Consider the following 13,076-nt stretch of genomic DNA (forward strand, 5'->3'; position numbering starts at 1 on the left):
GGTGACCAGTATATGAAAATTCACCATGCTATATATTTATGTTTGATGATTTATATGATATTCCTCAACAAACTATTTAAGAGAGAAAAATTTAAGACATATATAATTGCAAACCTTGTTTGGATACTAATTTAAATTGCTTATAAAAAGACCTTTAGGAGGCCGGCGCCACGGCTCACTAGGCTAATCCTCCACCTTGCGGCGCCGGCACACCAGGTTCTAGTCCCGGTCGGGGCACCGGTTCTGTCCCAGCTGCCCCTCTTCCAGGCCAGCTCTCTGCTGTGGCCAGGGAGTGCAGTGGAGGATGGCTCAAGTGCTTGGGCCCTGCATCCCATGGGAGACCAGGATAGGCACCTGGCTCCTGCCATCGGATCAGCGTGGTGTGCCGGCCACAGCGCGCCAGCCACGGCGGCCATTGGAGGGTGAACCAATGGCAAAAGGAAGACCTTTCTCTCTGTCTCTCTCTCACTGTCCACTCTGCCTGTCAAAATAATAAAAAAAAAAAAAAAAAAAAAAAACTTTAGGAGACAGCACTGTGGCATAGCGGGTTAAAGCCCCGGCTTGCAGTCACAGCATCCCATATGGGTGCCTGTTTGAGTCCTGGCTGCTCCAATTCTGATCCAGCTCTCTGCAATGGCCTGGGAAAGCAGCAGAAGATGGCCCAAGTCCTTTAGTCCCTGCACCCGAGTGGGAGACCCAGAAGATGCTCCTGGCTCCTGGCTTCAGATCGGCACAGCTCCAGCCGTTGTAGCCATCTGGGGAGTGAACAAGCAGACGGCAGACCTCTCTCTCTCTCTCTCTTTCTCTTTCTTCTCTGCCTCTGTCTCTGTGTAGCTCTGCCTTTCAAATAAGTAAATAAATCTTAAAAAAAAAAAAAAGACCTTTAGGAGCCAGCATTATGGTACAGTAGATCAAGCCACCTGTGACACTGTGGCATCCCATATGGGTGCCAATCTGAGTCCTGGCTACTCTACTTCTGATCAGCTCCTTACTAATGTACCTAAGAAAGCAGCAGAAGATGGCCCAAGAGCTTAGACCCCTGCCACCCATATGGGAGACCTGAAAGAAGCTCTTGGCTCCAGCCTGGCCCAGCCCTGGTCATTGCAATCATTTAGGAGTGAATCAGTGGATGGAAGCACACGCTCTTGCTTTCTCTCTCTTTCTCTCCCTCTCCCTCTCCTTATCTCCCTCTCTCAAAGATATCTGAACACAGAACAACTATTAACTGATATTAAGGAATTATTATTCAATTTTATTACTCTAATCTTTTCTAAAGATTCCTTATTTCTCAGAGATATACACAGAGGTATTTACAGATGAAATGACAACACTACTTAAAATACACTGAAGGAAGAGGACATGGGAGGTAGAGGTTATATGTTGGTAACTTGAAGTTGGTTGATGAGACACAGGAGTTCATTATATTAGTCTCTATTTTTATAAATGTTTAAAATCACCAATAGTAAAGAGGTTTTTCTTTTTTTTAAAGTGACTTCCTCCTATTTATTTCTTTCTTTTTCCTGATGTTGCCATAATTTTTTTAAAAGATTTATATTTTATTTTTTATTTTTTAAAAGGCAGTTACAGAGAGACAGAGGCAGCGAGAGAGAGAGGTCTTTTATCGGCTGGTTCACTCTCCAAATGGCCGCTATGGCAGGAGCTGGGCCACTCCAAAACCAGGAGACAGGAGTTTCTTCCAGGTCCCCCATGTGGTTCAGGGGCCCAAGCACTTGGGTCATCTTCCACTGCTTTCCTAGGCAACAGCAGAGAGCTGGATCAGAAGATGAGCAGCTGGGACATGAAATGGCACACATATGGGATGCCAGCACTGCAGGCAGCAGCTTTACCCACTATGCCACAGTGCTGGCCCCAAGAGGTTTTCTTTTTTAAATGTGGATTTCAAATACATTCTAATTATTCTTGACATGATCCATCATAAATACTGATACAAAATAACCTATCTCAACCATTATAAAGTATATGCATAAAATATATAAATTAATAGATATTTTAGCGAGATCACTGATTAATTGCTATTGTGGTAATAAAAAAATTAACCTAGTGAGCCACTAAGATTAATTTTAGAAATCAATGTTTATGGGGCTGGCGCTGTGATGCAGCGAGTTAAAGCCCTGGCCTAAAGCACCGGCATTCCATATGGGTGCCGGTTCAAGTCCTGGCTGCTCCTCTTCCAATCCAGCTCTCTGCTATGGCCTGGGAAAGTAGTAGAAGGTGGACCAAGTCCTTGGGCCCTGCACCCGCGTGGACAACCCAGAAGAAGCTTCTGGCTCCTGGCTTTGGATGGGCACAGCTCTGGCTGTTGCAGCCAATTGGGGAGTGAACCAATGGATGGAAGACCTCTCTCTCTCTCTGCCTCTCCTCTCTCTGTGTAACTCTGACTTTCAATTAAAATAAATAAATCTTTAAAAAACAAAAAAAGGCCTGGACTGAAGCACCGGCATCCCATATGGGCACTGGTTCGAGTCCCGGCTGCTCCACTTCCAATCCAGCTCTCTGCTGTGGCCTGGGAAAACAATGGAGGATGGTCCAAGTCCTTGGGCCCCTGCACTCGCGTGGGAGACCCAGAGGAGGCTCCTGGCTCCTGGCTTCGGATCGGCACAGCTCCGGCTGTTGCGGCCATCCAGGGAGTGAACCAGTGGATGGAAGACCTCTGTCTACCTCTCTTTGTAACTCTTTCAAATAAATAAAATTTAAAAAAAAAAAAAGAAATCAGTGTTTATTCTGACTCTATCAGAAATTACATATATGTAACATAAGTCAGGATTGTAAATTTTTTACAACTTAGTATTACAAAAAATAAAAGTACCGCTACAGTAACAAAAACAACATATAGAAAATCCGAGCTATTATGAAATTTTAAAATTTTTAATTGATTCATTGTAAACTATTTAATAGTAAAAAAAGGCACCAGTTTTACAACTGATCTATTCAAGCTAAAGACACATACAACAGTTAATGTTGCTTTTAAGAAAAATAAAATTGACCTATTATCAACAATCACCACATTTAACATCAAAGATTTAAAAAAAGCAAACAGTTCTTACTGTTTATGAAAGGAAGAAAATTACTCTGCTTATTCTCAGTAAAAAAAAAAAGGTTACAGGTAGAGCGAGTACAAAAATGGAATGGATGAGAAGACAGATTTTAAATTGTAAGTTTAAGTCAAATCAAAATTTAGTAGATGAATTCAGAATTAATAAACACAGACAACTCTTCCGTCCCCGTTTAATTTAAATCAACCCAGATAACAAAGGCTTACAGAGCTTGCCAACATGTCTACAACTGTAAGCATTTATCACAGTTTGAATTTTGAGAAGGAACATGCTAGAAAACAAAAATGGTAGAAACGCCCACACCTCCTTGACATCAAATAGCTTGTTGTTTCTTAGTCCTTTCTTTTCTAGCTTAGGTTTCCATCCAGCTTTGAGGAAGAAGTACTCTGTGGTGTTGAAATCCCTTATTTCTTTCCCACTTTGATTTTCCCCTTTTCTCACTAATATTTTCCTTGTTCCATTAATAATGGACCCAGACCATCCAATATTTCTAAGTTGAAAAATTCAGTTTTCAGAAATAGCTGGAGATTTCCCAAAATGAGTCCTGCTATTATCTCAGCTCTTTTGTACACAGAAAGCTTCCCATATAAACCTACAGAATGGACCTCTTTGGATCCGAAGAGTAGTCTCAATAGTGCTCACCTTTTCTAGATGTTATTGATTATGGCAACATGCTACAAACATAGATGTATATAGTACAGAAAACAGACATGAGTTAATACTGTCCACAGCAGTATTAACAGTCATCTACAGGCTCTGGTCTTGTCTCTCCATAAAAATGGAGTAATAGAAAAGTAGCTGCAGATGTTCCCGGCTAGTCAAACAGAACCTTCCACTAGTGTCTTCCAATTTTTTTTTTTTTAATTTGAAAGTCAGAGAGAGAGAGAGAGAGATGTTTTCCATCCACTGGTTCACTCCCCAAGTGGCAGCATCAGCCAGGACTGAACTAGGCCAGAGCCAGGAGCCAGGAGCCAGGAGCCAGGAGCCTCAACTTGGTCTCCCATGTGAGCAGCAAGTGCAAGCACCTGGGCCATCTTCTGCTGCTTTTCCCAGGCCGTTAGCAGGGAGATGGATCAAAAGTACAGCAGGTGGGACACAAATCAGAGCCATATGGGACTCCAGTGTCACAGGTGGTGACTTCACCTGCTATGCCACAATGCCAACCTCCCCTCTTCTCCTTTTATGGCTCCTTAACGTCTAGGTTTTAATTGACTGCCAGTCAGAAAATCTTTTCTGGGGCAGACATTTGGCACAGCAGTTAAGACATCTGTTAGGAGAACTACATCCCCTATCACATGTAGTTCAAGTTTGGATTCAAGTTCTCAGTCTTCTTCCAATTTCAGCTTCTTAGGTGACAGTTAAAGTAGCTGGATTGCCACCACCCATTTGGGAGACCCAGATTGAGTGCCTAGCTCCTGGCTTTGGTTGGGCCTAGCCCTGGCTGTTGTGGCCATTTGGGGAGTAAACCAGTGGACAGACAACTTCAGTCTGTCTGTCTGTGCATGCCTGCCTGCCTGTGTGTGTGTGTGTGTGTCAGTGTGTCTGCTTTTCAAATAGGAAAGAAAGAAGGTAGAAGGAACAAAAAATATTTTCTTCCTGAAGAACTCTTCTAGATAAAAAGATTCAAAAAGCTGAATACTGTGACTCCAGCTTACTTACATTTTAATTAATACATGTGGAAAAATACAACATTCCCTGCTATGAGTTAAAGAGGGAACATTTGATACTCTTTCCTTTCTCTCTTAAAGAACACACATATACAATCAAAAACCCTCAGACTAAATTGAGCACAAATACATTGTTGTCCAAGGAAGCTTTGATAGCCTGGCAGCAGCTGTGCATTCTCCTGCTGAAAGACTTCCCTTGCAAACCCTGACAAGGATAACCCTGATCTGAGATGATAAAGCCAGAGGACTTGCCTTTCCAGCCTTCTCCATGCTTCTGTCACCAGTGCTTCTACTAGTGGGTCATGGGCCTCCACAGCAAACCTCAGTAAAAACAAGAGAGAAAGTAATTATCTATTTATAAACATTTTTAAAATCATAAACAACACAAGCAGTAGAATTACAATGAAAAAGTGAATGTCAAGTTATTTTTGCTTTTATGTAGACCTTATTCCTGGTCTGTTCCAATGTCAATATTCTGATTTTGTGGTATAGTCTAATAAACATCTATATTTTATCCCATGCCTTTTATCCTTTGATCTGCTCATTTCAATGCCCTTCAGGGGGCAATGAAAATGTTCAAGTGTACATTTTATGTTGAAAATACGTATAAAATATATTACTTTGTTCTGATTACAAAAATATTTTATAAGAGAAAGTTTATAAAATACAGAAAAATGCTAATAGTCATCAATCATCTTACTCATTAAGTATTCCTTTCATGTACTGTAGAGAAAAAAACTTTAACCCTGAGAAAGACCACCAAGAACAGAAGGAATCACCCTTTTTTAACATCAATTCTCAATATAAGTAAAGCCATCAGTACCTTTCCTATGAATGCTAATTCCCTAAAAAAAACCACATCCCTGATTTCTCTAATGCTGATACCTACAGCTACTTAGTCTGCAAAGATTGGATTATTATACAAGAAAACTGCTGGTTTTCACCAATGAGATTAATAAACAGATTAATTATAACCTCTGTGATTTTTTTGTCCTTATACACCTGCTGAATCTATTAGTCAGGGAACCCAATCCTCGTTAAGGATAGATTTCCTTGCAAACAATGTAAAAAATTCTTAAAGCTCAATTTTATATGAGTTTGCCTTTGATACCAAGAATGCCTTTCTTTCATGAACACCTGTCAACAATTCACAGAATACAATTTGTGAAACATTTATGAAATATAAGTGAGTCTACAAAATAATTCTATTTTTCTTCTTTTTAAGAGCTGTTATTGGAAAATAAGCCATTGTAACACAGCACACAAAAAATATATCTGTGATCAATTCAGTTATAGGAACCAAGAGACTGCAAATGAGTCAACACAGGTAATTTATTAATTATTATTAGGCATTAATTGAAGTCTAATTTTTTATCTATTATATCAAATTATCTTTAGAGAACTACATTTCTACAAATAACACAACAACCCACTTTTGTATGCATAAGTGTAATAATTTCTTCTTTCATGATTGATGACATTCTAATTTTTGAAACTGTAGTGCTACTAATAGGTATCAAAGAATATCCTCCAAACATCTTTAAAACACTAAATTATCAGGAAAACTGATTAACTTGAAAAAATTGCTTTTTACTTTATGGAAGTTTTAGAAAATTAAAATATAAATTGTAATCATTTCTATAAAATCTAAAAGTAAATTACTTACTGTTGTGTGATGTATAACACATTCACCAGGGTATCATCATCCATTAATTTGACTTTACTTATGGTTACATTATGAAGAGAAAGAAAGTGGGGATGGTTTCTGACACCCTCAATGTCTTTTAACAATGTAGTCTTCTGCTTTTGAAGCTGCCAAAGTGCATTAAATGCACATCCCACTTGCTTTTCTGAAAGTGCGGCTTTGTTTCTTGCAATGAGATCAAACACTTGCTCTTCATTGGTGCACTTATTCATTTGGATAATTAACGGTTCACAGCTAAAGGGTCGAAATGGAAACACTCTCCAGAATGGACAAACAGCTCTCAGACGAAACATATTTATAACCAATGAGTCTAGAAAAAAAGGTATCTTTTCACATATATCACAAATTTCCTTAGGTAAAGAAAACCATCTGCACTAGCAGTCAGTGCAGTACTTGGGTGTTACACACTTCAGATATTCTGCTTCCATTATGATGACTAAATCCATTCCAACATGCAGCTTCTGTAAAATAATTGGTTTAACACGGTCATGCTTACATCATTAACACCAACTTAACTCTAAAATCCAATTAAAAAATTTTTTTCTGCATAGAGACTTTGTTCTTAGTCTGAACCGAGTAGCAGGATTTGATGCAAAACCAACCAGTCCAGGGGCCAACACTGTGGCATAGCTGGTAAAGCCACTGCCTGCAACACCAGCATCCCAAATGGGTGCTGGTTTGAATCCCAGCTGCTCCACTTTTGATCCAGCTTCCTGCTAATGTGCTTGGCAGCAGAAGATGGCCCAAGTCCTTGGGCCCCTGCATCCACTAGAAGAAGCTCCTGGCTCCTAGCTTCGGATCGGCACAGCTCTGGCTGTTGCAGCCATTTGGGAAGTGAACCAGCAGATGGAAGACCTCTCTCTGCCTCTGCCTTTCAAATAAAATAAATAAATCTTAAAAAACAAAAAAAAAAAACAAAAAAAAAAAAACAAAAAAACTCAGGGCAGTTTGGGACACAGTAGGTTAAGTTGCTGCTTGGGAGGCCCTCATCTCATATTGAGGTGCTCATTCAAGTTCTGTGGACTCCACTACTGATCGATCTTCCTGCCACTACACCTAGGAAGACAGCAGATGATGGTACAAGTACTTGGGTCCTGCTACCCACACAGGGGATTCAAATGAAGCTGCTGGCTCCTGGCTTTAGCTGGGTGCAGCCTAGGCTGCTGTGGACATTTGCAGAGTACACCAGTGGATGGAAGCTCTCTGTCTCTCCCTCTCTCTCTGGCACTCTGCTTTTCAATAAACAATAAATAAATAAGTCTTAAAAAAATCCTCAAAATCGTCTTTTTAGTTAAAAGAGTAAAATTGAAAATCATTTGAAGTAAAGAAATATAGCATCTTTAAAGTTTCTAAAGAGTAGTTATTCAATCAGAAACAGAATAAAAATTGTTAGGATGGTATATGTATATTTGTTTACAGGATAATTTGTTCATTGATTTTAATTAATACATTTACTTATTTATTTATTTACTTGAAAGGCAGAGAGACAGAGATCTTCCATCTACTGGTCCACTCTCCAAATGGCCCCAATGGCCAGGGCTGGGTCAAGTCAAAGCCAGCAGCTCAGAGCTTTCTCAGGGTCCCAAGCATTTGGATCATCTGTCACAGCTTTCTCAGGCACATTAGCAGGGAGCTGGATCAGAAGTAGAGCAGCCAAGACTAACTCCTGCTCCAGTATGGGATGGCAGAGCACAAGAGGCAAGTTTTAACATGGTGGCAAGATGCCAGCCCTGCTCATTTCTTCTTGAGCCTTAGAAAAACACAAACAAGACAGTCATTATTGACCTTAGACATGTTTTAACCAATAAATGAAATCATGAAAGCACCATAAGAAATATTTTAAAAAATCAAGTAACATTTCAAGAAAGAAAGAAGCAACATAAGAAACAAAGACACCATGGAAAAGGATAATTTTCTAAATGTATCATAAATGTATACATTTATAATCGAGGAGCAATGGTTAGAAAGGCAGGGACTAAAATAACAAAATCTAATATTTCTGCAACATGTTAAAATTTACAATGAACATGCAAAACATCTCACAAAATCCTCTCAACATTTCAGGTAGACATTAACATTTCTATTTCACAGATGAGGAAACTGGGTGTAAAAACTACTCCGGTGCTGGTGAAGCTAGATACAACTCAGCTCTTCCCAGTTGAACAGCTTCATTCTATTAACCAAGCAACACGTGGTTACCGTGTCACTACAACAATGCTTCAGATTCCTCTCTATGGCTAGACCAAATTGATCTGCTCATAAGAAAATCCAGTGTGTTGACAGTACCGGCTATTTGGGGGGCAATCAGTAAGGCATTCTGATCCAAGCTGGCCTTGGCCACACACCTGTACAAGAAGCCCTGCACAACACACAGGTAACCTCATGACACTATGCAACCTCAACTCTTAAGTGGAAGCGACTCAAGGGCTAGAACACAGAGGTGTCGCGTCCCCACCTCTGCCTTGGCTGGGAGACCCTGGCGCACTTAGCCAAAGGAGACTGAAAGTGAGAGACAGGTACCCGTGGTGACCAGGTAGCGCAGGTCAAACAGAAGCAAGGCTTGCAAATGACAGGCACGCTCGGCGCCCGCCAAACAGCCGAGCCGAACGAACCGGGGCATGCGGTCTCCACCGTGTTGGTTCCGAGCGGGCTCAGCCCTGCCCCGGTCCTCCGCGTTTCACAGCCCAACGCCGGGCAGCGGGCCTCCGTTTCTCCGCGGAACCCTGCGTCCCCAGCTCACCAGTGGAACTCTGTGGGGTCCTCGCCGCCGCCACCTGGCCCTAGACTTCCCGGGAACTTTTCTGGAAGGTCCTGGGGAAGGCTAGAAGTCAGGGTTATTGCTGCTTCCCCACAAGGGCCGCGGCAGGCTGTGTTGTCTCGCTCCCGCGTCGTAGCCCAGAGCTGTTCATCTTTCCTTGAGAAACATCCCCCTTTCCCCCCCACGGTCGGTTCCCCACAGCAGCAGAAAATGCCGCTGGAGGTCGGCGTGCGGCGCAAGGCACGCACTACATATCCCAGGGGGCGTCGCGGCCAGGGCCGAAGCAAGCAAGGCGCCTGCGCATTTTTGTGGGCATTCTGGGCCTTGTAGTTCCTCCTTGAGAGAGGCTCTGAGGCTGTGTGGCTTGAAAGCACTGAAGGAGGTATACGTGTGTTTTTATGATTTGTTGTTGCTTTGAGAGGCAGAGAGACAGATCCTACTGGCTGGTTCACTCCCTAAATGCCCACAATGACCTGCCCTGGGCCTTTCAAAGCTGGGAGCCGGGTGGCAGGAACCCAATTACTGGAGCCATCGCCTGCTGCCTTCCAGGGTGTATGTCAGTAGGAAGATGGATTTGGGAACAAAGCAGGGAGTCAAGCCGAGGCAGTCTGCTATGGGATGCGGGGTGTCTTACCACTAGGCCAAAAGCCTTACTCTCTTCACTACTGAACTTCTCTCTGTATGTGTGTATGTGTGTGTGTGTGTGTGTTTTGCCCCAGTCCTTGGAGAAATGGAGGATAATAAAAATATTATTTGGAAAATGTAATAGGGAAAAGGTATATGCAGGCTTTTGTTAATTATTGTCAATATATATGAACTGTCAATAGCCATAAAAGTATCAAAACTCTTACTTTCTATCTCTGCACTTGTGTGAATGGACAGGTACCAGTTCTCAGACCACAGCTTTCTTTAAACAGTTTTATTGAGATATAATTTACATAGCATACACAGTTCTGGGACTGGCATTGTGATGAAGTGAGATAAAAAAACCACTTGTGACAACAGCATCCCATATGGGTGCCAGTTCATGTCCTGGTTGCTCCACTTCCAATCTAGCTCCCTGCTAATGCTCTCAGGAAGGCAGCAAGTACTTGGGTCTCTGCTGCCTGTGTGCGAGAACCAGATGGAGTCCCTGGCTTCTGGCTTCAGCCTGGACCAGCCCTGACCGTTCTGGCAGTTTGAAGATCTCTGTCTTTCCCTCTCTCTGTCACCCTGCCTTTCAAACAAACAAATCCTACCAAAAAATGCACAAATCTGTAGGGAAATGCTGTTGTGGCACAGTGGTTAAGATTCTTGGGATGCCTGCATGAGCACCTGGGCTCAACTCCAAGCTCTACTTTTGATTCGGCTTCCTTGCTAATGTACATCATAGGAGGCAGCAGATGATGACTCAAGCACTTAGTCCCTGCCACCTACATGGGAGACAAGGATGGAATCTCGGGTTCTTAGCTTCAGCCTGGTCCAGCTCCAGGTATAGAGGTCATCTGAGACATGAACCTTCAGATGGAAGATTTGTCTGTTTGTCTCTTTCAAATAAGAAAATTTAATTAATTAAAATGTTTTAAAACTTTTGAGAGTCTCCCAAAATCTGATCATTACAATGTTTACTACAACTAGGGGCCAGCATTGTGGTACAGTGCGTAAAGCTGCTGTCTGCAATGCTGGCATCTCATATAGGAGCAGGTTTCTGTCCCGGCTGCTATGCTTCCAATCCAGCTCCCTGCTGATGGCCTGGGAAAAGCAATGGAACATGGCCCAAGTTGTTGGGCTTTTGCCACCCATGTGGGAGACCCAGATAAAGCTCCTGGATCCTAGCTTCAGCCTGACCCACAGCACTGGTGTTGTGGCTATCTGAGGAGTGAACCAGTGAATGTAAGCTATCTCTGTCTCTCCCTCTCTCTGTAACTCTGACTTTCCAAATAAATAAATAAAACTTAAAAAAATATATACTAAGGCCGGCGCCGTGGCTCAACAGGCTAATCCTCCGCCTTGCGGCGCTGGCACACTGGATTCTAGTCCCGGTCGGGGCGCTGGATTCTGTCCCAGTTGCCCCTCTTCCAGGCCAGCTCTCTGCTGTAGCCTGGGAGTGCAGTGGAGGATGGCCCAAGTCCTTGGGCCCTGCACCCGCATGGGAGACCAGGAGAAGCACCTGGCTCCTGGCTCCGGATCAGTGCGATGCGCCAGCCATTGGAGGGTGAACCAACGGCAAAGGAAGACCTTTCTCTCTGTTTCTCTCTCTCACTGTCCACTCTGCCTGTCAAAAAAAAAAATCTACACTAAAACTAATACAAATTAATATTTCCACTATTAATAATTACTACCAATCACTTTAATACTAAAATGTTGTTCTAAAATGTTAACTATAGTATTAATGATATGTAATATATACTCAAAAAATTATTTACATGAAAGGGGAAAATATATGTTATAACAGCAATTGTACTTACATATTGCCTCTACAGTTAAGTAGAATCCTAAGAAACTAATCTGTATATAATAGCTGAAAAAATAATTCTGCTGGTAGCTGTGCAACAGATGAAAATGAACCAATGCTCATAAAAATTCATCTTTTGGAAAAATCTTTTTGCAGAAATACTCATGATGACTGAATCCCTTTAGTGTAAAAGCAGGACCCCACCTCTCATCTGTTACCCTTAGCCCAACGTGTCCTTGCCTGCCTTTTATCAAAAGGAATTCACTGAATTACCAAAGTGTTACAGTTGGCCCTATAAGCTTCTAATCCCTGGACCCAAGAAGTTATTTGCTTCTCCAATAGTTAAAGCCTTGATGGACATTATTTTCCGGGGGGGAGGGGGGTTGTTTCAGGGGAATTCCAGGTCTAGTGACAAAATGTAACTACCGCTTACATGTAACACCCTTACACTGACTAGCTGGAGTCCTCCTGACCATTATAAATGCCCTAACGAGCACAGCATTTCTGACCAAAGGAAGATCATGAGACCCACAGACCAACCAGGAATGTGGACATGAAGAAGCTTCTTCCCTAACTCCACAGGGAGGCCAGAAATTCAGCAATAGTTGTCTGGCTCCTTGGTCTATGTTTTGTAGTACCCACTTTCTTCCACCACCGCAATGTCAGTGATTGGCTTTCGGCACATTGGTTGAGCTGACCTATATTTGAGGGTTCCACAGCAATATCTCCAATTAGTTTGGGGTGTTGTTTGGCAACAAAGGTATTGCAGAATTGCTCTTACCACTAGAGTGTAAATCCACAATACCTCGGACTGCCCAAAGATGAGTATATTATCAGTCTTACTGATACTTAAAATTGGTAAAGCCCCTTCCATGTACCACATGCCCATATGTTTTTAATTAATTTACCTGATATTAATGAGAAACTTAAATTTTTTTTATTTGAAAGGCATAGCGATAGAAAGTTCTCCCATTCTCTGGTTCACTCCTCAAAATGCCAGCAACAGCCATTTTGGGCCAGCCAAAGTCAGGAGCCAGGAACACCATCTGGGTCTCACAAGTGGCTGCCAATGGCTCAAGTACTTGGTCCATCATCTGCTGCCTTCCCAGGTGCATTAGCTGGGAGCTGGATCTGAAACAGAGCAGCTGAGACTCAGACCAGAGCTGATATGGTTGTCACAAGCCAAAGGTTAAGTGTTTTTTAAAATATGATAACCATTTAATTTCTCTAGGTATCTTTTTAAAAATACCCCATAGAGGGAAGGCTGTTGTGGCACAGCAGGTTCAGCGGCTACTTGGGATGCCTGCATCCCATATCGAAATGCAAGTTGCAGTCCACCCAGTTTCCTGCTGATGGGCCTGAGAGGCAGCAGAAGATGGCTTAAGCGCTTGGGTCCCTCCCAATCACGTGGGAGACCAGAATGGAGTTCTAGGTCCCT

At 42.4% G+C, this 13,076-nt stretch overlaps 1 protein-coding gene across 5 annotated transcripts in view; it reads right to left on the reverse strand.

Moving 5' to 3' along the window:
• Positions 1-9,440, reverse strand: part of FASTKD1 (FAST kinase domains 1) — a 52,587-nt gene extending 43,147 nt beyond the window's left edge. For 2 of the 5 annotated variants that reach the window (XM_062187667.1, XM_062187663.1), the window contains exons 1-2: positions 6,408-6,544; positions 4,994-5,062 (exon numbers count right to left, since the gene is read on the reverse strand). In XM_062187667.1, the coding sequence (XP_062043651.1) occupies positions 4,994-5,062; positions 6,408-6,451 (113 nt within the window). In that variant the 5' untranslated portion in view covers positions 6,452-6,544. The other 3 variants (XM_062187639.1, XM_062187645.1, XM_062187654.1) reach the window with 3 other exon arrangements.
• Positions 9,441-13,076: the final 3,636 nt, after the last annotated feature.

Source organism: Lepus europaeus, chromosome 1, assembly GCF_033115175.1.
Source record: "Lepus europaeus isolate LE1 chromosome 1, mLepTim1.pri, whole genome shotgun sequence".
Taxonomy (NCBI): Eukaryota; Metazoa; Chordata; class Mammalia; order Lagomorpha; family Leporidae; genus Lepus; species Lepus europaeus.